At 41.2% G+C, this 27,356-nt stretch overlaps 1 protein-coding gene across 3 annotated transcripts in view; it reads right to left on the bottom strand.

Moving 5' to 3' along the window:
* UBE2U (ubiquitin conjugating enzyme E2 U) overlaps nucleotides 1–27,356 on the bottom strand; it is a 40,686-nt gene that overhangs the window by 7,849 nt on the left and 5,481 nt on the right. For 2 of the 3 annotated variants that reach the window (XM_060276844.1, XM_060276843.1), the window contains exons 4-11: nucleotides 26,835–26,927; nucleotides 25,086–25,183; nucleotides 23,734–23,860; nucleotides 22,237–22,306; nucleotides 18,902–18,990; nucleotides 17,404–17,485; nucleotides 9,759–9,856; nucleotides 5,397–8,542 (exon numbers count right to left, since the gene is read on the bottom strand). In XM_060276844.1, the coding sequence (XP_060132827.1) occupies nucleotides 8,415–8,542; nucleotides 9,759–9,856; nucleotides 17,404–17,485; nucleotides 18,902–18,990; nucleotides 22,237–22,306; nucleotides 23,734–23,860; nucleotides 25,086–25,183; nucleotides 26,835–26,927 (785 nt within the window). In that variant the 3' untranslated portion in view covers nucleotides 5,397–8,414. Of the gene's footprint in view, nucleotides 1–5,396; nucleotides 8,543–9,758; nucleotides 9,857–17,403; nucleotides 17,486–18,901; nucleotides 18,991–22,236; nucleotides 22,307–23,733; nucleotides 23,861–25,085; nucleotides 25,184–26,834; nucleotides 26,928–27,356 lie in introns of those variants that run through there. The other variant, XM_060276845.1, reaches the window with a different exon arrangement.

The following is a 27,356-nucleotide window of genomic DNA, read 5'->3' on the forward strand; positions in this document are numbered from 1 at the left end:
CAAGTGGCTCTGTCTGGACTGAGAGGTGAGCTCAGATAAGCTTTCCTAAAAAAAAAAAAAGTTGAGTTCAACCTCACATTTCCTAAGGATGGCTGGTAGTGCCCCCTTTCCAGTTCCTGCTGCTGCTGCTAGCTGAAGGCTTGAGCTGTTTATCCTGCAGCCATTGAGACTGCTGCAGACAGCCTTTCTTCTTCTTGTGAAAACTTAATCATTTAATAATAACCCTGGCAGAGTTCGGCAGAGCTCTTCCTTTGCCAGCAGCTCTCTCCTCTTCCACACTCGTTTCCACCCTGCTGTGACACTTCAGACAAAGCAGCTGGCCTTTATTACTTGTTGAATCAAATGTCTGTAAGAAGTGGCACAGAAATGTCTCATTTGCTGTGCTGGCTTCTTTCTCTCTCTCTCTCTCTCTCTCTCTCTCTCTCTCTCTCTCTCTCTCTCTCTCTCTCTCTCTCTCTCTTCTCTCTCCTTCCTCGCCCTATTTTCCTTTAATAGTAGTCCTTATATAAAAAGTCACTTTATATCATTGTGATGAAAGGTGCTATTAAGTGAAAATGAATCTGAATGGAAAGAATAATGAATGCAAACCTCAACCACCACCCCTCAAAAAAACCCTGGTCCTTTTTCACAGGAGCACATCAGCCCAGGAAGGAAGGAGTATCACTTCCAAGTCAGTCTGAAACCAGGAGCCCAGAGACACATAGTTCTTATAGCAATGTGCCTGTTACACAAGACAGACAGATGCTAAGATGATAGCTGTGGAATTTAGCTGAAGCTTTCAACAGCAGCAAGAAGAGTATGATGTCCATTAGAAGTCAGTTATTGACTTATGACATGTACCTTGGTCAATGTGTGCCCTTTTTCATCACATCTACCATGCAGTTAGGGTGGCCACTTATGTATCCCCATGAATCATTTTTTAAAAAAGGCAGAAGAGGAAAACATTTGTATCAAATTTGCACATGCTGATTCATACACAGTGCTGCAAATTCAGAAATAAATAATTACAATAAATTGAAATAAATAAATTCCACAGATCTGGTGACCTGCGTGCTGTCCAAGATTGCAAATGCTGGGAGGTGAGAAGATTCCCAAACACAGATTATCTAAGCCACTGCTTATTATTCTGAATATTCTGCAACACTTCTGTATCAAAAAGTCACTGTCTTACCATTAGTACCTACGGAAACTTATCACCTAAACTTTTCTAAACAAAAAGATTTGTCTGGAAACTTTGTCACGAGACAGGGAAAGTTTACTACATCATGCAGGAGGAGGGAAAGGTGTGGTAAGCAAACAAAAACAGTCAAGCCTAGTTTTCACTTTAGTTTCATGCATATTTTGAATGGGGAAGCCCACTCACTGCTTTCCCTCCAGACCTATCACCTTGTGCCTATCACCTTCAGGATGTGGGGAACTTGTTTCCTCTTGGTAGAAACTGGCTGTGCATAGCATTGACCGGTGAGAACTGATGGCAACACCTCCAGCCCATTTCTTCCCTCAAGCATTTTGTGGTTGCTTTTTAGAGGGGGACGGAGGTACAGTCAACTGAGAGAAGCACTTTCAAACCAGCAGGTGAACCCTGAGGAAAGAAACCTGTGGCATGTCTACCTGTCCCCTTCACAGGGAACGCAGCTCAAAGTTGGACTTACCTCTGGAAGGAAACTCTGTTGTCGAGATATTGAGGGGTCTTGTATTAGGCCTTGTTCACAAACACTGGTTTTCTCAGGAGCACAGACCTCTGGGTAAAGAGGTGAGCGCAGGAGAGAGCAGTTTTTCTCTCAGCAAGTGGCTCTTGCTCTCGTTAATTACACCTGTGATACTTAGTTGGCACCAGGGCTTCAAGGCTAAAGAGGGCCAGGATGCTAATTGGGAAGCATTCCACAGCTGTGAAGTTACACTACACCTGGAGTCACTCTCAGTTCTGGAAAGTTGCAGCCTAGGCATCTTCTGATTGGCTGGGAAGAGTCAGGCTAATCACTAGGTGAAAGAGTGTAAGTTATCCATATGCCAGTGTGTGAGGCCTCACCTTTTGTCTTTACCTCCTTGACTGGCACCTACGTTCCAGGCAATAGTACTAGGCAATAGTAATAGTAATAATAATTTATTCTTTATACCCCACCCATCCGGCTGCATTGCCTCAGCCACTCTGGGCAGCTTCCAACACAAATAATAAAATAATAATAATAATAATAATAATAATAATAATAATAATACATCAAACATTTATAGTAACAATCAGATCCTATATAAAAAGTCACAATAACTTTAAAATAAACAATTTACATCAAACAAAGCAATATCCAATATTCCACTAGAATCCAACAGTAAATGGCAAGACTAAATAGCAAATAATAATTGAACAGTTTACACTTATCAATTGCAATAAAGAATCACTAATCTATAATCAACAAAATAACAGCAAATCACAATGCACAAAATACAACAAAATGTACAAAACCATGCAAAAGGATCAAATTGAGAAACAAGGACGCACAACTTATCAGGTTTGCTCCTCCTTCATATGTTTTCAAAGCATTTCCCCTCTTTTTCCCTAGTGCCTTCCCAGTCTGCTTCTATTCTGTTTATTTTGCCCTGAATCTAGTTTTGATGACTAGTGAGCCAGCTAAAGGTCAGAGCCCCCTTAGTGCCTGCTACATTGCCCTGCATGTGTGCACTTTCAAACACCCTCTGCATTCCTCAGCACTATCTGGCCAAGGTACTTGGGTTTTCTTCAACAAACCTGCCATCATCATTAGTCACATCTTGTCAAGTTGTTATTAATCCTCACAGTATGCCTCTTCTCATCAGGTCATTATTACCATGTCAAAACAGAAACACTCTCATAAATGTCGAGTGGGGGAGGGAAGGGCAGAGTAGGAGGCTCTGCGTCTGTCAGATCTCGGAAGGACTTTGCGGTAATCTTAAAAGAGGGTTACTCATATTGTTTCAATGAGCGCTGCGTCAAAATCTGTCCCCCCCCCCCCCCCCGTTTCTTGGAAGTTTTCTTCCTTTGTAAAAGAGCTTTCCATTTATCTGCCTCCTTCTCAGGGCACTTTAGAATACTTGTTGATATGCGAATTTGAACTTTCCTTATGGTTTTAAGCAGTGCTGTTTTAATGACATTTTATTGTACGTTATATTTATGGGTGCTTATTTTAATGTTTTGATTAAACTGTTTAATTGTGTATTTTAATTATGTGGGGCCAATACTTTCATAACTGGTTTTTATACTTGTAAGCCTTTTAGAAGCCATTTTGGCAAGTAAGCAGTATATACATGGATTGGTTTGTTGAGAAGTCCCTAGTATGTGAATTTGTTTTTGACATATGCTGTGCAGGGTGCAATCCTGAGCTGAAATAGAGGGACGTTTTAGCACTGGCTATAGTGGGGGTCAGGACTGCATTTAAAAAGGTGGGGAATGGAGCCACTAAGATTTAACACTAAATGCCTTTTTCTGTGAATAATGTTAACAAGGCATGTGTATTTCAATGTTATTGCAGTTCCCTGTTACAGCAGGACTGGGTCATTTCATATCAAGTGATCCAACTTTTTTTTACCTTATGTCATCCAATTTTCTTAATATTTTGCACACTTGTTGAATTATCAAAACTAAATTTAAATCAAAATTTTTAGTTTTATCTGATCCCATTTTTTAGTTATGAGTGTTTGAAATTTCAAAAAATTGACAATTTTGGCCTTGTCGAGCTACACAAAAACCTTAAAAGCTCAGTCCAGCGTTGAGAGACGTCAAAACTAAAAACACCAATCTCTTCAGAACTTCATGGGCTTTAATATGCTATGTCACATGATGGACTTACTTTAAGTTACAAATTTTTAAGTACAAGTGATTAAAAAATTAGTATGAGTTTAAAAATTCAAAAACTTTTTATTGATTATTTAATATTTCTAAGAGCTACCTGCAATATTTCATCTTGGGATCTCAATGGGATTACATTTTTTAAAAAATATTTTATACATACATGCCTGCTTTACTGGGTGCTATTTAGGATAAATGGGTCTTCTTGGAGTAAAATATAACAAAATAAACAAGATTTCAAACTATAATATCAGTTACTTCAGCCATTTCTTTATAAAGTTATTGAATTAAAAAGTATCTGAAAAGCTAGCCAGGCTCTTAAAAAAAACAACCATGTTCCAAAGCAGAGTGTAAATTGGATCACTTGATATTGACCTGACTCATATGTACGTCATTCAGTGATTTCATACAGTCCTGATCACTGTGGTACCTTTGTAGCTATGGGGCGGGGGGCTGGCCAGGATTTTTTGCCGCAGGTAAAACCTCCCGGCCTATGTGTGTACGCAAATGCACACGTGGGTGCCAGATTGGGTCTTTCACCTGGGTGAAATAAAGCCTAGTTTCACTCCTGGGTACCCTGTTTATTTCTCTTGCAACTTCCAGAGTGTTTCTCCTATTATGTATATGCTTTTGAAATATTTTATTTAATAAAGACATTAAAGAACTTGTTTAATACCAAGGCTAGATGCCATAATTCTTCACAGGATTAAAAACTTAACAATATTCTTTAGATGTATGTATGTGTATATATATATATATATACACATTTTGAGACGGTCCTTTACTTGTAAATTCCACCATACTGAACAAAACATCCTTTCCCACAAAAAGATGCACTGTATTGTTTTAAAATGATTTTAAAAGAGCAGGAAAATGCTGATAACTGGCTTCAAATCAAGCAATTACAAATGGTGTATTTCCTAAGAGGAATAAAAAAACCTGTGAATTTCACAGTGATATAGTGCCTTCTAGAGGACATTGAGCTTAAGAACACTACACTGCAATCCAATTCTCACTGCAAAAGATATAAACACATAAGTGGTATCAGTGCATATACACTGGTTTCTTTCATTGAAGGGATTTCTTCATATTCTATATCCATAAATAGTATTGCACCCAGCTACACACCAATTTTGGTTTTCTTTACATGATTATGGTATGGGGCTCTATTCTAAGGTATGGGTGTCTATTCTCAAGTAATGGTGAAACTTAAAACAACCACTTCTTTTTAAGCATGCTGGGTTTAGGAGGGCAGGCTAAGGTGCCTGCTCCTACAAGTTCACATAGGAGGGAGGGAGGTTGCTCTATGGGTCACAGTAATGTGGTGGTTCAGCTCATGGTCTCAATTTTCTTTAATGCATAGCTGCCAAGTCTCCCGTTTTTTTGCTGGAAACCCCCGTATTTTAAACCATTTCCTGCTGGCAGCCCGGATTGGAAAAAATCCCGTAAATCCCCCGGGTTTCCTACCTGCCAGGGAGGCTCCATTTTGGGTTCTGGCGCCGCCCGATTTCCGGTGCCCAGACATGGGTAGCGCGGCACCGGAAGTTGCTTCTATGCATGTCCAGACATGTGTAGAGGCGACTTCCGGTGCCGCACCGCTGCTGTTCCCGCATTTTTCAGCGGGAGACTTGGCAGCTATGCTTTAATATAGTAGTAGCACTGTCAGAGCCAGCTGCTACAAAGCAGTGAATTTGCGGGCATTTCCCCAAATAGTACCTGCCAATATAGCACCTCTCCTCTTCGCATAGAAAACATTGCAGTCAAAACACAACAGCGTACCAGTCAATATAACTGATCCAGTGTGAATCGCTTATGGTGTGGTTCTGTGCAGATGCCTCTTTTTAGGAACAGGCTGTTCAAGTTACATCATGAAACTTCATCGACTGGAGAGTATGAGAATGCTGAAATTGGCAAAATACCAGCATGCCTCACCATGTTTGTTCGTCCCCATGCTGAGGCCAGCCACAGTATCCAGGAGTGTCAGGTAAGCCCCACTGACTTACTCTTCTCACATTCACATTGCTGGGTTTCATTTGGCAGAGCTGCTACTTGCCTATAATCGGTTGGAGCACTTAAATAAAAAAACCCCACCACGTGCACAAATAATATGCTCTAAATGGTCCCAGATGTGCATGTGGAGCCCTGCTCAGCTTGACACTTTATTCCTCCCACATCCAAATCCTGGCTGTGTCCCCTCTTTAAGCCTCATGATCCCAGAACTCATAAAAAAGGCCTGCAGTAAAATAGTGCCTATAAAAATGCACAGAACGGAAAAGCCTGGTTCTGCTCACAGAGTTAATGATCATTCGCTTAAAGCCTACTTTTGATTAAGAACTCCCGATGTCTCTGTTACTTTGAATTGAGAAATCTGTGATAATACTATCTTTTGGAACTATCAGCCCTGCACTTCAAAGTAATTATCGCAGCACAAGATGCACTCAACAAACAGGCCTTGCATCGGACAAAGCACTTTGATGACCAGAAGCCCTAGCAAGCTGTTATTCTGAAAATATAATGTACATGTATCGGGCTGTAGTTTCTGGTAATCCTGGCTGAGATCACAGCCCACCCAAATTAGGCACTGCACAAGCACATGGTGAGAGACAGACTGTGTGTTGCCAAAGGATAGCTGCCCATAGGAAGGGAGCAGCACTGGAAAGCTTTCCACCACCCAAGTCGCTGGGTGGGGACGTTATGACCATGAATGTCCAATCACAGCCATTCCTGCTGCGTACAGGAAAGACAAGAGTGGCCAGAACTGCTTGTGAATAACCTGACTCATTTCTCTCTCACTAGGAAGGAGATGAGGAAAAAGTGGCATATGCATATCCCTAGGAACCAGTGGTGAGAAGTGAAATTCAGTGGGCCCCCTAGTGATCAGTGAGGGATGCCTGTCACTCCCAAAGACATGTTGTATCTAATAATAATAATAATAATAATAATAATAATAATAATAATAATAATAATAATTTTCATTATTTATACTCCGCCTATCTGGTTGGGTTTCCCCAGGCACTTTGGGCAGCTTACAGCACATATAAAAACACAGTAAAACGTCAAACATTAAAAGCTTCCCCATCTTGTGATGCATGTCATCCTCTCGCCCTTCTGTCTCCTTTCCAATGCTCATCAAATCACACTGTGATCTCAGACACTAGCCTTAAGGCACAAGGCACCTGGACATACCCAATCAAAATGAATGGGAGTGGCTAAGAGCAGTCAAGTGAGCTCAGCAGGCAAAAGCACACTGACTCAGGCTTTAAGGACAGAAAAAGTTGCCTTGGCTGTCATATGGTGGAGAAGTGGGAAAGGATACCAAGAGTCTGGTATCATGGTTGGCTGATGGGTGGCAAATGCAAAGGTTGATATATATTCTGTGTTTGGGGCTTGTGTGGCTGGTAAATGCTGTGCCCAAATGTGTTATACACATCCAGGCATCTGATTTTGAGCTGAAAGCAGAAAGAGGGCTGTGCCTCAGAGCACATGGGTTATATGAGGACAAGAAACAGAGACATGGAATATGGTAATAAGAGAAAATATATTTTCTAACCAATAGTATGGTCAGGAATAGCTAGTAAGTCATTATTAGATAAGGAAATACGTTGGCAAGGGTACAGTGGAAGAAGCATGGATATCCTCAATTATGCTCTTAACCTGCTGAAGAAAAATAGTAGCAACGATGAAATTGTTTCTCAATTTCCCAAGCTAATACTCCTTCATTTATGCTCACTAATATATATATTAAGGGACGCGGGTGGTGCTGTGGTCTAAACCACAGAGCCTAGGGCTTGCCGATCAGAAGGTCGGCAGTTCGAATCCCCATGATGGGGTGAGCTCCCATTGCTCGGTCCCACCTAGCAGTTTGAAAGCATGTCAAAGTACACGTAGATAAATAGGGATTTTGCTGGAGTCACAGGGGCTGGAAGGTATTGTTGAAAGTTTGCCGCAAGTGACCTGGTGCTACATGTTTTATCATCTATGGAGCAAAAGATTGTAGAAGATGAAAATTGACTAATGTACTCAAAGCCAGAGGTTCCAGGTTCTTCTAAACTCTGAAGTCTTTGGAACATTCCTCTAGTCAGCATACTCCATTCTAACTAAGCTTAAGTACGTGCAACTGAAACAATCCCATGCTCTTCCCCTTTCTATCTCTGCATTCATTTGTTTTCCCTTTCTCTGTCTTTACTTCGTCAAGCACCCTGCACATAGATACCTATATGCTCAGGTATTAAAATAAATAACAACAGCACCACCACTTGGTGCTAAAGTGTGCGCACTTCATTTGCAGTCTTTATCTATAATGAAACACTTAAAAAAACAAACCCAACCAAGTCTTATGTGACCCACCATCAATCTCTGCTCATCAATTTGTCAGTATTCACAGCCTCATAATACAGAACTTTGGGGGCTGTGATTCAGGCAGAGGACCCTTGACTATGAGAACATGCACAGTTAATATGCAGGTGGTCTCCTTCGTATTAAACTGTACAGGGTAGGGGGTTCTTGTTAATGGCTGGACATTTGATTCTATTGCAACAACAATATTGCTCTCAACCTTACATTACATTAGTGATCATAGTTTAATTAGTTGAAATTAATCCAATTTCATGTGCTCAAGACTCGCAGACCACATTACTAGATCTTCTGCTTCCTTCTCCCATTGCTCCTCATCCTGGCTCCTGTTCTTAGACACTCTACCAGAAGTAATCCGGGATACAGATGCTTTCATAGTACGAATTATGCAAAAGGAAACAAGAGAATAAATGAATTTTTTGGGGTAAAACTGTAAGTAAATTGGAGCACAACATTTGTGGTTTTTAAATTTTTAAAAAAGTGGTATATTAACACATGTGCTAGAGAAATTTTCTTATATTTCAAAGAACTCAAATGGTGTTTTAGTATATTAGGAGTATGGTACCGTAGTTACTTTGAAGTCACTTTTATGATCATTTGAGAAATAATATGTATATAATTATTTGTGTCTGGGAATATGGCTTAAGATGGTAGGACCTTTGATTTGGGTTAATATTTATTGTTTTAGGTATAAAATTTGTTTTGTTTATGCAAAAGTCCATCAGGTAGAGTGTAAGCTCAAAATGTTTACATGCTGGGTTTTACAGAAAAAGTTAACACATTTTATAGAAATCTGCCCACCATGCAGATAGTACACAAGAGGAAACCAGATATCTTTATGCTACAGAAGATATGATTAAAGGGGAGTACAATAACATTTTCCATATGTTGAAAATGCACTCACAGGGAAGATTGAGGTTCACCTTTGCCACTCATGCAAGGACAAGAGGCAGCGTGGCAACAATGATTTAAGCCACATATTATGGGAAGAATCCTGTCTTGCATTTCTGGGGCATAGATCTGATTGCCTAGGGAGAATGTGCAATCATCCTCTGGAGGTGTTACAGGGAAGACTGATAAGCATTTGTCAGTGATGGATAATTAAGTTTTGGGAAATCTCTTCAATCTGGCAGATCAATCTTTTCTGTGATGGCGTACTGTTCCAAGCCAGGATATGAGCCCTCCAAGCATTAAGCCACACCTGGAAGGTCTTCATTTGACGTTCCTGGTGCAATCCAGAAATCCAGAAAGGAATTGGAAATGCAACTCTCCATGTTTGTGCAGCAGTAGTTTGGTGCAAAATAGGAGGATTTTGCCCTAGCCCTTATAGGACACCCCCCCCCAATGCTCTTCACAAAGAAGGAAGTGTGGAACACCCATACACCTTTTCATTCATCTAAATCACATGATCTTCAACAGTGAAAAGAGATGGCTATATTATTATATAGTATATTATATAATCATTTAGTTCTAAGTTCACAAGCAACAGTCCCAATTACTTCAGGGAAAGTTGGCTATTTCTTCTGCCTACACATGTCGCTTCAAAAAAAGTAAAAAACAAAAATCTTGGGAGTTTCAGAAGTACCTGGAGTTGGGCTTGGCAGAGTAGGGTGACTTTTCTTGCTTTCTACCAATCTTTCTCTCTTTTGATTTTTGATAAACTCAGAGATTAATAACCGATGCCTGAAATGAAAAAGAACCAAAAAGAAAATGAGCACTGTTGAACATTGGGCCAGGAACAGAAACATGGACTTGTTTGCTACAGTACCAGAAGTAAATTCTTAGAAACCTACCGTAATTGATTTTCAGTTAATCTTATCTGTAGCAGATGGCTTTCAGGTTAGGGCTCCAGAATAGTTCAAAGTTAATGCTTATCTGAAAAAAAACACTTCAGCATGCACAAAAACAAAAACAGCTGGGGGCAATGCTGGCACAAGATATTGCCCTGCTTGATGTGAGTGGCCACAGCCTCCTCACCTCTGCCCAAACGCCTCCTCCTCCTTGCCACTAGTGCCACCTTTTCCCTTATCTTCTTCCTTTAGCTCCTGACATGGCCACCTACTCCACTTCCTTCTTCCCCCCTTTATCCTCTTTCCCTCCCTCTCCCCCCCCCATGCTAATGGTGGAAGCACTGGCACCCTCTCCACCTCCTCCCTACATTGATCTGAGGAAGGGCCAAGCGGTCTTTTCTCAGAGCAAGGCATTCTGGGCAAGGTGACTGGGAGAGCCCCTGCACCACCACTGCTGCTTTGCTACTGCGCCTACATCAGGCATCCCCAAACTGCGGCCCTCCAGATGTTTTAGCCTACAACTTCCATGATCCCTAGCTAACAGGACCAGTGGTCGGGGAAGATGGGAATTGTAGTTCAAAACATCTGGAGGGCTGAAGTTTGGGGGTGCCTGGCCTAGATGTTGTACTTAAACCCACAAGGCAAGCAAGCAAGCAGAGGTCTTGGGGGCACCCATTTGCCACCCCCAGCTGAATGCGGCAATTGTCTCAGCTTGCCTCATGAAAGTGTGGGCAGGTCCTGACTGGGGCTTTGCTCTTCAAGATACGTATTTAGCATTTTGCCCAACTTTCAGCAAGATAACAAAGCAGGTTCTTATCTGCTAAGCATGAAAGAGACCCTTTGAAGTAGGATTGGCAGGATAACCCACACCCCCAGGCATGCGCTTATGGACTCCTGCGGACAAGAATGCATGTGCCTCATCACCTTACATGCTCTCACTCACAACAGCAAACACAATTCCCAGAAATTATTTATTTTTAACGCTCTGCTCACATTGCTTCTTTGCATTTTGCACCATTGTTTTCAGAGCAAAAAACATTATTAACAAGATGCTTTCTGCTATACTAATTGCAGTTGTTCACATCAGAATCTGAGCAACAGACAGCATGCGATGTAAAGCTGAATACTTGAACACTGTATATATTCCAGTGGAATAACTCTAGTTATCTGCCTTGGCTGTGGCAGAGGGAAATATGCACCAGATGTAGTCACCATGGTGCCCTCCAGATGCTCTGCAGATTGACTACAACTCACATCAGCTGCAGCCAGTATAAACAATAGTCAGGACCAATGGGAGTTGCAGTCTACAACATCTGTAGGGCATTTTGGCTATCCTTGCTGACTGTCGCAGCTAAAACAGACCTAACCTTAGAAAGAAATATTACAGTTCTGTAATATTAGAAAAGCTATATCCGTACACATCAAAACAATATAGAAGAGTGGTAACATTAAAAAGACTAGACAAAACATGGAAAACGACACTTTGAAATCCAATCAGATCTCCCACAACATGTGTTGTTTGGTCCCCTAAAAAGTAAATATGATTAATTTTTCAGTTATCATTATTATTATTTGCCTACCCACACAATCATGTGGGTGGATTGCTCAGAGTACCAATACAGCCACAATGAAAGCAAATTTAAATCAATACCACCCCCAAATTCTGGAACCACGTTCACCCCTTCCTTAAAATTAGACAACATTACTAGATACTCTCCAGTGCTACAGAGGGGGCAAACAGATCTTTCAATGGAAATACACTTTTAAAAAAAGTTAGCAAGAACTTAATTATTTGCAGAGCAATGCTGCAATGGGGAGCGGTTAACCTTGAATCTCTCGTTCTTTTAAATGGGTCACATAAATGCTTTAGTATTAGCCTTACAGGTTCCTATTTTTATTTTTTTTGTAAAAGTATTGTTCAGGCATAGAGAGGGGATTGAGTCTTGTGACACTGTTAAACAGATGTCCTTGACAATCACAAAAGTTAACACACATACACTAAATTCATATATTTGGCTTCAGTGGTTTCTGGTGGGAGAAAATCTGTTTTGTCCACTGTGATTTGTGGTTTGCTTGTGTCATAACTCATAACTCAAATTCTACTTCCTGACAATGCATAACCTGGAAGGAAATCAACTCAGGAGCCCCTTGATCTTCTGAAAAATGAAAAGTCTGTATAAACTCTTGATTTATCCATTCTCCTGCTCCCACTGACAAAGGGGGGGGGGGGAGAGTGACTTTCAATTAAATGTAAACTTAATTTGGTGAAATGAATTCTCCTTTCATCCACATGGGGGCATAAATGGTTTAGATTTCCACAAAGAATGGCAAGGGGAGTTTCTTAAAAATGTACAACATGCTCAAAGTGTTTCAATGATCATTAAGCTGGTAAAATCCCTGTGCTCTCTCTCAAGTAATCACCACTCACTCCCCAAAATGTCACCAATTGGAGCCAACTTTGTCCCACAGTACTCAATGGGAGCTTATTAAAAAATGAACCCACAGCTCCTTGTAAAACCTTATTCAGCATTTCTTGCTCCCGCTATGACCATGGGGCAGAAACTGACTTCCTTGTGCTATACTTCCTTGTGGAAAGACCAGTTGCCTAACATAGGACCTTCTAAACTTGCAAAAGCTGCTCATGAATGTCACCTGCAGAATGTCAGAACACATGACAACACACTAGTGTTCTGGGGATATTACCCAGTCATTGCAGGAGATATCCCAGAAAGAAGAAATGTTTAGGATCAGTCACTAACTATGGTTAGAAAGCATTTTGGTGCATAATGTTGCTTATGAGAGATGTGATGTCAAAAAGAGAGAAGTTTCTGTTGTAAGTGAAGCTTTTTATTTTCAAACAACTCCTTTTAATTGCAGAATTCAGAAGAGCTCTGCACATAGCAGAAGCTTGCATTCAGCAGTACAGACTAGTTCAGTAATAAGCATTGCCCTAAGTACTTTATGAAGTATCTGTGTGTGAAATCGGATGACCACTTAACATGTGTTTATCAACTTAAACCCACCCCACCCCGCAAGGCAACTGTAATTGCACTGAGAGACAGTAATCTATAGGCTCCAACTATTTGGTGAGCTGAATGGTATTCTCATCCTGCCCAACAGCTATGGAAAGTCCACCATGGCAAGGCTAAGCGCACAGGGCCTCCAGAAAATGAGGGCCTTTAGACAACAGTTTATTTACACCATTGAAACTGCTACAGGCAAAATTTGCAGTGGTGCCCACAAAATAGATGGCTGACCATTCTCACCACAGTTTGTAGGAACAAATGCTACATAAAAACAGCCTTGTGTGTTGTTTTAAAATGTTTTATGAATTCAGCTTTAATCACAGAGATAAAATTACTGGTATATTTAGCGGAGCTGAAATTATGACTATCACTGTGCTCTTTTCTTCCTATCCAAATTTACATGTTAAAAGGGAAAGTGCAAATGTTCAAACTTACTGTTCCCAACTCTAACCCTGCAGAAAGCAATCTAATTAGACTTTAATTTGATTTTGACCTGTTTTTAGGAGGTAATTTAATTATTGTTTGACTTTATACCAATGTTATATATCTGATGTTAGCTGCGCTGAGCCCGACTTTGTCTGGGGAGGGCAGGATATAAATACAAGTTTTTTATTATTATGTATTGTTTTGCATAGAGGAAATAGCACAAATCCAGGGCCACGTGCACAAGTATGTCTTTGGGGAAATTCCCATTCCCATTTCTGCATGTTAAGATGTGATCTTACTTGTCAGGGGAGTGCCTTATGTTCCTAAAAAAAAATCTAATATCTTATTACCAGTACAGTATATACATTATACACAATACATAGTATAAAATTAATATAGTCAATATACTAGCAAAACACTCAAAATACATGCTTGAGTGCTTCATCCTTGAGCAGAGCTTACTTAGAAGCCTGTACTGGATTACTGCTTTTAAGCACTTAGCTCAAGATGCCTATGACATATCTCTGCTCATGATGAAGTGCTCCCCTTGCAGCCAATGCCACCTTAAGGCATTTCCTGCCTGAAGCAGAACCCAATTGGCACCTCCCTGCAAAAGACAACATTCTAAGATGCCTTTGCTACACCATTCAGATGCCAATCTCTGCCTTCAAGTATTGCTTTATGCTGCGGCATAACCGGGTCAGCCATGCAGACAACTTTTTCACTACAAGCAAAACTGGATTGCTGCCGTCCTCATCCTGACACACAATAGGTAGGGGAATCAGCTTTTTGCCAACCAAATGAAGCAACAGATAAAAAGGAGACCGGATTAGAAAGTGTCTGTCTCCTCCTACCGCCAGATGGCAGTGGGAGGTGGCCATTTCACTCAGGCAAATTCAAATGGGTGGTGGGGATCATAGAAAGTTTCTTTCATGTTCCTATGAAGTTAACATGAGAAAGCTGCTCTGATTCACAGCAAATGCTGCTTTCTCAAACAGCTCCAGCCTGTTCATGCTGCATTTTTTTTAAAGTAAAAAAATGGACAGATGGGTCAAAAAGGACATTCTCAGTTTTTTGGAATGTTTTCTTGGATCACGTAGGATGCTGTAGTGCTACATAATGAAGCAATTATCAAATGCATAACACAAAGAACTTCTGTTAAGGGAAATAAAACAAGGAAGTTGTGTCAAAGAAAAATTAACCCTATATTCCTCGAGTTTCTTCAGAAAGAAAAATAAACTCATTTAGTCGCATAGTTTGCTTTCCTTCAATTTGAACTTCAAATTAGATCTTCATAGAGTTTCTGTGAGTTTGTGGGCAAAACTATATGGTAAAGTGCATTTCCCTGCCCTGTATATATAAACATATATAAGAAATAATTAGTTGCAATCTTCTTCAGCATGTTTCAAAACATACGGTACATTAAATACATAGCGCAAGTCAGGTAAAATAGATTCTTCCATATGGGTATAACCTATCCTATAACCTTTAGATATTATAATCAGACTGACTGATTATTTGCTCTGGGGTCAGAGGGACAGGGATGCACATACACACACTTCTCTGTCCCCAGAGCCAAGTTCAAAAAAAATATTGGACGATTGGCCTTTATAAGGATGAGGATGCACTCCCCACACAGCCCCAGGACCAGCCCATTCTACATATCCTGTCATATGCAAGTATTGAAAATGACAAGGAAAAATAAGTAGCATCTAAAGGAGGGCTGGTTGCAATATTGGGGAAATCACAGGAATCCACTAGCAGTCAACTTCCTTGTCCACTCCTCCTCTCCTTAGTGAGACAAAATGTGAAATAATGCAAATTTACTTGGTTGAGTGCTGCATCCTGACCCTGATGATGCTCCTTGTGGTGATACAGAGGCACTAAGATCAGTGATTAGAGACAGAAAAGAAGCAGTAACTATTATGTGTAACAAAGGAGGGCCAGGCTGGGTGACAGGTAGACTTATTGACAATTTATTTCTCAGATACTCAGTTGTTTGAAGGCAGCAAAACAATACTGCCCATTTAGTCCTCTATGCCACCAAAAGCCATTATCTATAGAGCCAGTGAACTAAAGGAACACTGAACTGAGTCACAAAAACAAATAAAGGTAAGATTATTTGGAGATCCATAGGGAGAGGTATGGGCCTCCTGCAACTTGATAAAGTAAAGGTAAAGGGACCCCTGACCATTAGGTCCAGTCGTGACCGACTCTGGGGTTGCGCGCTCATCTCGCATTATTGGCCGAGGGAGCCGGCGTATAGTTTCCAGATCATGTGGCCAGCATGACAAAGCCACTTCTGGCGAACCAGAGCAGCACACGGAAACGCCGTTTACCTTCCCGCTATAGCGGTTCCTATTTATCTACTTGCATTTTGATGTGCTTTCGAACTGCTAGGTTGGCAGGAGCTGGGACCGAGCAACGGGAGCTCACCCCGCCACAGGGATTCGAACCGCTGACCTTCTGATCAGCAAGCCCTAGGCTCAGTGGTTTAACCCACAGAGCCACCTGGGTCCCAGATGCAACTTGATAGTCTTCCACAAATAATTAAGAACATAAGAAGGGCCCGACCAGACCAAAGCCCTATGTAATTCAGCATTCTGTTCTCACGGTGGCCAACCAGATGTATGAAGACCACAAACAGAACATGAGCATTATAGCACTCTCTCACTCACGATCCCCAGTACCTGGTATCAGAGGCATACTTGAAATTCAAGCCTCTTCTCCCAATCCCAAACAGACACAAAGATTTTAAATCTACTTAGGAGGCAGCAACCACACACACTGGACAAAATAATAAAGAGAATTGTCCCCAAAACTAATTCTGAGTCAAACATGTCATTTCAGTTTTCTTTTTGCTTTTACTATTGTCAAAAGGTGCCTATATTTTCAATGAGTTTTCAGCAGCCACTTGACATGAAGGAACCCTACCCCAAGAGTCTAACTAGGGTGACATGGACTAATGAAAGTGTTTACAGAAAGAAATTATAAGGAGACCCTCTCAAGGTTTTGCTCATTTGGACAGGCAATGATTGCTGAGCTCCCTTGCTCCCAAGGCTCAGGAGCTGCCTTGAGATGTGCTGTAACTTAAGAACTGCATAGTTCCCTGGAACAGTAAAAACCAGCTTTCATATAACCCTTTCTGAGCTCTAATCAGCACCTAGGACTGGGATGAAAATAGAAATGAAATTTTGAAGAGCAGTTAAAAACTTACAGCTCATGCATATCCATAATCGGTCCAGTATACCTGAAGGAGCGTCTTCACCCCCATCGTTCTGCCCGGACACTGAGGTCCAGCACTGAGGGCCTTCTGGCGGTTCCCTTGTTGCGAGAAGCCAAGTTGCAGGGAACCAGGCAGAGGGCCTTCTCAGTAGTGGCACCCGCCCTGTGGAACGCCGTCCCATCAGATGTCAAAGAGAAAAACAGCTACCAGATTTTAAGAAAGCATCTGAAGGCAGCCCTGTTTAGAGAGGCTTTTAATGCTTAATAGATTATTTTATTTTTCTGTTGGAAGCTGCCCAGAGTGGCTGGGGAAACCCAGCCAGATGGGCGGGGAATAAATAATAATAATAATAATCTCCTTTTATATTTTGACCCAGAGAAGGCCTCTCAGGAAAACAATGCTGAATTCATAATACATCTGAGCATTATAAGCGAGACAAATTTGCATTCTGAACAACAGCATTATGAACTTTTGGGAACCCCTGCTTCAAACACCCTTTCTTTCTTTCTTTCAGCTGTTAAACTTTCACAAAAGAGAAAGATGAACTCATTGCTTACACCGTATTATTATTATTATTGCTACATGATTCTGTATTACTTGACCCTGTGGCTTCATAATGCAAAGCATACATTTTGATTTACTGCGGATACCCTCACAAAGACATTTTGCATATATAATCACTACAACACCAAGACCCCAAATTTGGCACCATATTTTGCTGCTTCTAGGTGTGCACAATTTGAATTTTCCTAAGATACCTACGTAAGAGCATCCCATTGTCCTTTGTCCACATTTGCTGCCCTCCATCCATAGCGGTTTCCTATGAAGTTTGGGTCTTCAAACACTAGAAAGATAATTGCCAACAGTTTCAACAGGAGAACAGTTATGTTCAGTGGAAACAATAAGGGTCTGAACAACAAGCCTGATCCTTAAACATACTATGCCTTTCAGCACACCGGTAGTATGAAAGCTGAAGGAATGCTAAAGGAAATCTTCAGTGAGCAACATGAATCCTATATTCAAAAGTGAATTTAAGACATGTTTCATGATCTCTTCTCTGGGTGTTTCTGCCAGACAACATTAGGAAGGTAGCAACCAGGAAAACAACCTTCTCAGTGTTTGTGTCCCACTTGTAGAATGCCTTTCCTTGGCGAGTAACTGAGCCACCAATCTTTTATTATTCAGGAGACAGGGTACAACCAATTTTCACAGACTCTTTTTGGTGACTTCTATGCCTCGCTGTATTACTGCTGCTATTTTAAATTCTAACTTATTATTAGAATTGTTCTGTGTACCTGTTTTTAGTTTTCAAAAATTCTATTTGGGGAAATGGCAAACTGGTCTCCTATCCACCAGCCCTGCTGCTGCATCAGAGCAGCAAGAAGCTTCAGTGCGCCCCCCTCTTCCCCCTACCATGCTCTGAGGAAGAACAAAGGGCGATGGTCCTTCCATAGAGTGAAGTCTTTTGAAAAAGGTGACTGGGAGAATATCTGTGCTGCCATTGATTGGCAGTAATAGCTAGAAATTCTGTTTAAACTTAAGCATAGGTGCCAGCTCCCTGGGGCCTTGGGTGCCCAAGCACCAACAAAATTCCCTATGAAGCGGCTGGGCACCCACAAATTCCAGTGCCAGGGCCATGCACACTGCGTGGCACCCACAGCCCTGGGCACCCATGGTTGGGGGGCTAAGCTGGCACTCCTGAAGTTAAGTTTAATATAACTAGTTGAGGCAAGGAAGGGGTAACAGTGGTAGCAGCAGAAGGGAAAGGAGGGGGGGAACTGACAGCAGAGGTAGGGGAAATGGTAGGGTGGTGGCCATTGTCTGCCTCATGTGACACAATGTACTGCACCAGTCTTCCTGCTACGTATCACTTGAGCATTTGAAGAGCGCACGGTGGGTGAAAAATATCAAACCATGATGAATTGTTCATGTGGTACTGGCACATACATACAACTTTAAAAAGAAGGTAACTACGTTTGTCCATAACAAAAAAAAGCAACTGCTCCAGAAGCTACAATATTATAATACAGTACCTTTAATAGGACTACCCAAAATCTCACAAAGTCATGAGCCAGCTTTCATTCAAAAATTTCCTAAGTGAATGGCATTGCTCCTGAAAGTTTGTGTGGCCTGACTTAAAACTGCAGCTGCCGTACTGGGAGGTCATGAGAATGAGCCCTTGCACTTACTCAAATCTAGCACAAGATCAGAATCAGGCTTGCTATCTTTAGTTTTTGCTAGACCAAAAGCATCAGCTTACCTGGGCTTTTAAACTCGTCTGCAGCTTTTGATGTGGCCAATTTATACCATGTCCAGTAATATTCTTCATATGATATGGATGCAACATATCTGAAAATATAAATTTGGGAGAAAGATGAGTTTTCAGAGAGGATTATGCAATTAGCTATCTGACACAGGTTTTCTGGCAGAATGTTCTACAAAGCAACAGAATCAGCAAGAAAAAGAAAAAGAAAAACGAGGCTTGAAAGTACATTACTTACTACTCACTTTCCACACAAAGACAAACAGTATGAGTTTAATAATAATAATAATAATAATAATAATAATAATAATAATAATAATATATTATTTATACCCTGCCCATCCGGCTGGGTTTCCCCAGCCACTCTGGGCGGCTTCCAACAGAAAAATGAAACAAAATAATCTATTAAACATTAAAAGCCTCCCTAAACAGGGCTGCCTTCAGATGTCTTCTAAAAATCTGGTAGCTGTTTTTCTCTTTGACATCTGATGGGAGGGCGTTCCACAGGGCGGGCGCCACCACCGAGAAGGCCCTCTGCCTTGTGCTAGGAAACACAAGCCTACATATTTGCACCCCGTTTGAGTGAGCTGGGTTGGTTTTTTCTCAAATCCCTTTGTATGAATCTCCTGCCCAAAAACTAAGATAAATGACCTTATAACTTGCTTAGGACAACATCAAGAGAAATAAGCCTTAAAAATTCATATTAGGGATGTGTTTATCAAAGTAAGTTCACGTGAACCAACCACTTTTTTCTCAATTTGTTTTTTCCTCTGTACACGACTCACAAAGTCAGTGTGAATCAGGCTGCTAGCAATCCAGACTTCTTCTTTTTTTAAATGTGGTAGCATTTTTAAATTTTTGCAGGATGCCAATATCTATGGGAAATGGGATTCATATTCTTGCTTCTCAAAACGATCCTGTTTGTAGAAAGTGATCACATAAAAAAAGAAAAGCAATTAACTCCCAACTGTGATCTGGTCTTCTTTTTTAAAAAACTGAACTGAATTCATCTTATATCAGAAATAACGGAAAGGATGTATTTTGAGTCATAGAATAGAACCAGTGTTGGAAAGGACCTTGGAGGCAATTTAGTCCAGCCACTTGCTCAATGCAGGATCCGTAATGGAGAATCTGTAATGCAGCATACAACTGAAGCTTCCCTGAGAGATGGCAGTCCAGTTTCTGTAAAGTGATGGGACAGCCCACATGAAGTAGATAGTGCCACAAGATCAGGGCACTATCCTCACCTCAGACAATGAGCATGGGAGAGGCAAGTTAGCATCCCACAGGCCTACCTAGACTCCGCCCCACCTGCTTTGCTGAATTAAGGACCAAGAAGGTTCTTCCACAGAAAGAAACATTCTGGGTGCAATGGCTGTGAGACTGCCTGTGCTGGCTCTGTGAGTTGTTGTTGTAGTGATGATGCTGCCAAAAATTAGTGGGGAGGGGGACTTTATAAAGATACTGAAACTTTACATTTTCACCCCTAACAGTTGCATTTAAAGACCCCCCAGAGCTGCACTGAAATTCAAACTGAAAGCTTTTCCCTCTTCCTCTGATAAAGTCGTCAGAAACACACCAACACACTTGGCTATAACACAGGGCAGGTAATGGCTTCTCAGAAATTCAGAAGCAAGCTATGCTGTGCTGTGTTTAAAGAAAAGTATAATCGTGTCCTTCAATCAAACAGGTGAGAGCTAGGCAGCGGGCTCTTTCCTGACTTTCTGTCTGGTGCAAATGAAGAAAAAAGGATGGTCTCTCTCTCTCTCTGGCAGAGGGACACTATGAGAAAGCAGGCAGAGTTGTATGCAGCCTTTGTATAGCTTAGTGCCTAGGGCGTTCAGTGTCTTATTCACTGTTTTGTTCATGTTGGACATACTTCAATAAAATAGGCCTATCACCAAATCAAATAATTGAATAATTAAAAATAAAAGCAGCAGCATAATTTTATAAATAAGCCAAACAGAGGGAGCCATGTATAGGAGCTCCAAAAAACCCTCTGGGCGTGTTACTACCATATTTCAGCAGGCTTCAAAGAATTCAAGAGGAAGGAGATCAGCAACGTACTATCTTATAAAATGACAAGAATCTTGAGCACAAAGAACATCATTATTCTTGGTATATTTGATGTTCCTGCCCTGCTCTTTCCTCCGCTTTTGCTTCTGCTGTCCTCTAAGATGTTAGCAGCTGCTCTTCAAAGACTTTATACTTCCTTCTTTGTTTAAAGTTGTGAGAAACTGTTCAACTCTAAACCTTCTTCAGCCACTAATAACAAAGCTGACACCTCTTTACTTTCCTACTACCCTCAACTCTAAAGCTTTTTGCTCTCCTGCCCCATAAAACTGTCCCAATATTTTTCTACCACAGAAATTCTGGTGGGAATGGATGGAGTTCTGGAAGGGGCATGTTTGTAGCTTGGGGGTACTCCTGGAACCAATATTGTCACCTAAGGCCCAGCTGGCCTCGGTGGCTCAGCTGTTTCTAGCTACATTGGTTTATTGGCAATGGCCCCCCTGGGACAGAGATGATTTGGACACAGTATTCCATGCTCTGGTAACTATCAGACTGGATTATTGCAATGTGTTCTATGTAGGGCTGCCCTTGAAGACAAATCAGAAACATCAACTGGTTCAAAATGCAGTGACCAGGTTACTGGATAGGGTTGCCATTAGATTTCGTATAAACCTTCCTCTAAAACAGCTGCATTGGCTGCCGGTTCATTTCTAAGCTTAATTTAAGGTGCTCACACTAGTGTTTAAAGCTCTAAATAACAGGTCCAAAATATCTGAAAGCTCACCTTTTCTACAGACCCTCTTGTGTTTTCAGTTACTTTTGTAACAATATGTAGTGACAAGCAATTAATTGTGGAATGTGATCCTGAATCACGGTTCAATCCTTCTCCCATTCACATGGAAGGGAGTGGGGAACATTTCAGCCTATGACTTCACTTGGGCTTGCAGAGGCTTGTCCATGTAACACTAAATCATGGTTTAGCTGTTACACACAAACTCAGCCATAATAAACAGTTGTTGTTGTTGTTATGGTTTTATCCATCCTGCTAAAAATTTATGGTTTTGTTCTAATGCTTTTTCCACTGTTTCAACTTACAGAGGTTTTATATCTTTATTGTTTCTATCATTTTATTGTTATCCTGATATATATTTTTTTCTGAAGGGTGGCTTACTAGTTTTCTAATTAACCAATTAACCAACCAACCAATCAACCAGAAATATACAAAAGGAGTTAATTTATACAGTTACCCTAATTTGGATGGTTATAAAATTGGAAGCTTTTTGTGGCCCATTTACAGCTTCTTAATCATAATTGATTACCTTTCTTGGCCATATTCTTCATCTTCCTGGGGACGCCTGAATATGCTGAGAGAACTTGCCAAACTGATGGCTATAAAAAGAGCAATTTTAAAAATATGTGATTTGCTTATCCTTAATGTTCTGCACACTTACAATCCTATCATGCTCCCCAAAGGGCACACTAATACATAGTTCAGATGCAGTTGAACCCAGTGCACAGGAATGCAGTGGTCTCAAAATCTGGCCAAAACTACATGGATGCAATGGTTCTGTGAATTGGTGTTTGCAAGTGTGAGGTGGACATGCAACTGCTGCAGTTTGCACAATCACCACAGCTTGAAGAAGTACTGCCATGACCATTCAAAGTGCAGTGGCAAATTGTCTACATACCATGTGCAACAAGTGCCTCATTTGATCCTGTTTGGCTTTTGAGGCTGCCCCACACTTAGTACCAACCCATAGGAAATTGTATGGGGTCAATGAAGATCTGAACAGGTTCTAACTTGTCTGAACAAACCCATTCACATCACAGGTGCGGAATAAAAATGATGTCTTGACCCAGGAGGCTTGTTGCATACCGGTAGTGATAATGCTACAACTACCCCAGCTGAGAACTGCATCCTCCAGTCAAACACAACCTCAAGGAAAGAATGCTCATATAGGGTCTTGCCATATGAAGACCAAAGCACCCTTGTGCTCAGCCTTTTTCAATCTTGGGTCCCCCTATGTTCTTTACCTGCAATTCCCATCATCCTTGACCACTGGCCATGCTGGCAGGAAATGATGGGAGTTGTAGTCAGTGTTATTTTTCTAGAAAAAGAGGTGCCAGAACTCACCGTGAAGGCCTCCCTCGTTCTCTTAGAATGACTGGAGGTGCTGGAACCCACGAGAGAGTTGCCAGAACTGAGTTCTAGTAAGTTCCCGCTGAAAAAAAGTCCTGGTTGTAGTCCAACAACCCAAAATTGAGAAAGGCTGCTCTTGAAGGTCCAGTGCATGTGGCCTATAGTTGCACATATTTTAACGAGTCTGAATTATATTACATCTTTGATCTGCTCAGGTGAAATCAGAATACACGGAAAGTGCAGGATACATCTCAGTTCCAATGTCAATATTTACTTGGGCTCAAACCTTAATGTAAAGTAGTAGCAAAATAGTGGCATTGCTATGTGGTTACTTTTCATTGTGGGTGATGCCATGGGGTAAATGTGGCATCTAAAGAAATCACTGGCTAACAACTCTAACTTTCTCCTATTCCAGTGTCGCCCTTGTTTAATTTCCCAGCTCATGACCTCTGCATCACCTCTGAACACTGCCTGGCAAATATGCTTTGTGAGATCACAGATCTGCCTAGAGAACCCATACTCAAGTTACATTGCCAATCACACTAATTAAAATTTACTGCCTTGTGTAAAATAGTGGTTTTTTAAGAAAGCCATTTAAACGGGTTCTTCTAAAACTCCCTATGGTGCTCAAAGAATATATTTATGACTAAAAGCATAAAGCATGGAGGTTTATTACCGTCTAGGTGCTGGCTAGTTCTGACACACCGTATAACTTTTTTCCTATACTGGGGAAAATTGTTCTTCAGCAAATCAGCTGCCTCCAAGTTCACTGGATTTTCCAAAACTGGATTAGACAGCAAAACCTGCAGGAAGATACATGTGTATAGCAGTTTATAAAGCTTTATGAATCACCAGAATTCAGAGAAAGTAAAAGCATTTCATGACTGTAAAGAAGGATTCGAACATTTGCTTCTTTGGCAAATCCTGCTCTATGTGTGTATGCAGAAGGAAAACAGTAAGGTCAGCCTACACCTCCCACCTTTCTGCTCTGTTTGCCTCAACTATGCCACTCCTGTTCTGACTGCCATGGCTGAGGAGTAATTGGGGGTGGGGGGCAGTGGAGTGAGCCAGATCTCTCTATGGCTAAACCAGTTAATAGGGAAGCGACTTTGCAGCCTCAACTTCCTTACAGCAGTAAGGGGTCCCCAACAAGATTCAGCTGGGTGTCTTTGCACGGTATCAAAGAAATGTAGGCACATTTTGTCCCAGAACACTCAAAACTTCATGATGGAAAGTTAGCCATGTTGATTACTTTGCCCACACTGGTTTGCTTGTGAAAGAGTGACAGAAAGAGCCTTAACATCTGAAAGATAGAACTAGTAAAAGCTGCAATTGGGCTATTCATGTTCACCATTAGAACTGTCTGAAGTTCTGTCTGAAACATAATTGAAATACAAATGAGCAAAATGAGGTGAATTAACAAAAGATGAACAAAATGAAAATGTGAATTGAGTTTCACATTTCATACCTTAGTTGAAAAATGGGGCCAAAGAAATGAGATTGTACAAAACTGCTGATATATTACATCCAAAGCAACAACTACTTCTCGATTTAAACAGATTTCCTTTCTTTTTGGGTTCCATGTTTTGACTATGAAAATCAATAGCAAACTGCTATGGCGTTCAATGAAACAAATATATGAATAACGGTTCCTGCTTCATACAAATACAATTTAGGTTTGAAATCAATACTGTGAGTGGAATCCAAAAACTACTGAGAAAACAATTCTTTGAAGCTGCTGCATGTGTGCTATACTTTCCCCCCTATGGGCTCTCTCTCCTACTAACCAGCAGACTGATTCTGAAACTTTTAAAACGGAGGGAAGCTTCATAAACAGTTTGTGCTATGGGAGGGAGAGTGAACACATTTTCAAATGGTGAGCAGTGGCAGGGACTTCACTGGACTCATGCAAACCTATTACAGTACATGAACCTAAGTAAGCTATTTGGATCTTGGCATCAGACCCCAATTATCCTGATAACAAAAGAAAAGTAAGATAGATTATTTTTTGCACAGTTCTTTCTTTACCTGGATACTAAGTAGGATACTAGTCATTGTAAATTTGGTGTCCCACTTGGTAGGATCATCTAGAAAATCCACACAAGGTCTTCCAGTCTTTGGGTCCACTTGCATGGAAGACAAATCATTAATGCTCAAAATGGAGATTCATACACTTATATGCCAATAAGACAGCTGTAACTTTGTATTGTATCAGAATTATGCTAGACAGGCTATGATAAGTTTTATTCCCTACAGCTAGACAACAAAAGAAAGGTAGGCAGATATCTAAAGATCTGAGTTATTTTTCATTTAAAATTTGTATCTAGCTTTCTATTAAATAATTCAAAGTGACTAACAAAATTGTCATAGCAATGAACAAACAACATAGCAATGAACAAACAAGGCAAAAAAGTACACAACACCAGAAATAAAATACCGTTAAATAAAAATTGAAAGTGTTTGCAAATGTATCAGCAGAAGTAATCTATACAAAAATCAGAAAGACAACAGATTTACTGCACCAATGGCCTCTTTAAAAAGACATACGCTGAACTGTGGGTCTAAAGGGAGGCAGTGATACTGGCCTGGGGATCCAGTTCTATGGAAACTGCTCTACTACTAAAAAAGGAACTTCTCCTATATAGTAAGCAAACTTCAGCTTGTTGGGGTGGGAATGGAGCAAGACCTCAGATACTTAAAAAGTACATGAAAGAGTCCATATGGAAGAAAGCTATACATAATGCATCAAGGTACCAAAGCCATTTAGTGCTTTAAAAATGTGACCCATTACCTCCAGTTGAGGTTGACCACAGGCAACAACCACAGACCTAGCAGTCTTTTTGTACTACAATGGAACCTTGGTTTCCGAACGTGATCCGTTCCACGGAGGCGTTCATAAACGGAGGCGTTCACTCCCCGAAGGCACGCTTCCGCGCTGCGCGAAGCGCCGATAGAGCGCTTCTGCGCACGCAGATCGCTTCTGCGCATGTGTGAGCTGCGCAGATAGCGTCTGCGCATGCGTATCCGACACTGTGGAACCCGGATGTAAACACTTCCAGGTCCGCAGCGTTTGTAAACAGAGGCATTTGTAAACGGGACTGTTTGTAAACCGAGGTACCACTGTAGTTGAAATTTCTAGATGCCTTTAAAGAGTGCACAGCACTACAGTAGCAGTAGTCAAGTCAAGTCATGAATTATAGTGGTCAGGTCTGATTTGGAGGAAAGGGCAGAATTGTAGTACCAGCTGAAGCTCATAAAGGACAATCCTAGTCATCACTGCCAGTTTGGACTGTAAGAACTGTGCAGGATCAATGGCGACTCCCAAGGTTTGAAACTGTGTCTTCAGCAGGACTGTAACTGCATCTGAATCAACCCAGATCAGACTGTCCACAAACCAACAATGTTTCTGCCTCATCTGGTTAGTGTACATGTTCACAACACTTTTCTACACTAGAAGTTTAACTATCAAGTAGATAATTATTAGAAAGCTACAACTGGTGTAATGACTACAGCTAGCTTTGCCTGGTTTTGGCAAGCCCACTTTATAGGGTTGTTTTTACGCTAAAATGCAGCTCTAAGTACCTGAGAGAAATGCAGCAAGTCAATAGATTCCTATCCTTAAGAAAAGGCTTTAGCATTTGAATTATATGTAGCTGATAAAAAGCACTTTGAAGTAGAACCACTCTGAAATCTAGGATCAAAACTGGGTCAAGGACACCTAGCCTCTGCTGCTAAGCAATCACCATGGAAGGACACTACCATCAATGCCATCCTTACCATTGGGATGGAACGGAATAGTGTTGAAAGTGACGCTTGGAGGGATTCTGTTGTAGTCTTCAGTGTACCTTAACGATAGTTGGAGTTCAGCTCCTAGTACAATAAATAAATAAATCAGAACATCTAAGCGTAGCCCCAAATTGCATGCATTTACTTGGAAATAAGGGGGACGCAGGTGGCACTGTGGGTTAAACCACAGAGCCTAGGGCTTGCTGATCAGAAGGTCGGCAGTTCAAATCCCTGCGACGGGGTGAGCTCCCGTTGCTCGGTCCCAGCTCCTGCCAACCTAGCAGTTCGAAAGCACGTCAAAGTGCAAGTAGATAAATAGGTACCGCTACAGCGGGAAGGTAAACGGTGTTTCCGTGTGCTGCTCTGGTTCGCCAGAAGCGGCTTTGTCATGCTGGCCACATGACCCGGAAGCTGTACACCGGCTCCCTCGGCCAATAACGCAAGATGAGTGCCGCAACCCCAGAATCGGTCACGACTAGACCTAATGGTCAGAAGTCCCTTTACCTTTACCTT

Source organism: Zootoca vivipara, chromosome 7 (assembly GCF_963506605.1).
Source record: "Zootoca vivipara chromosome 7, rZooViv1.1, whole genome shotgun sequence".
Classification (NCBI taxonomy): Eukaryota; Metazoa; Chordata; class Lepidosauria; order Squamata; family Lacertidae; genus Zootoca; species Zootoca vivipara.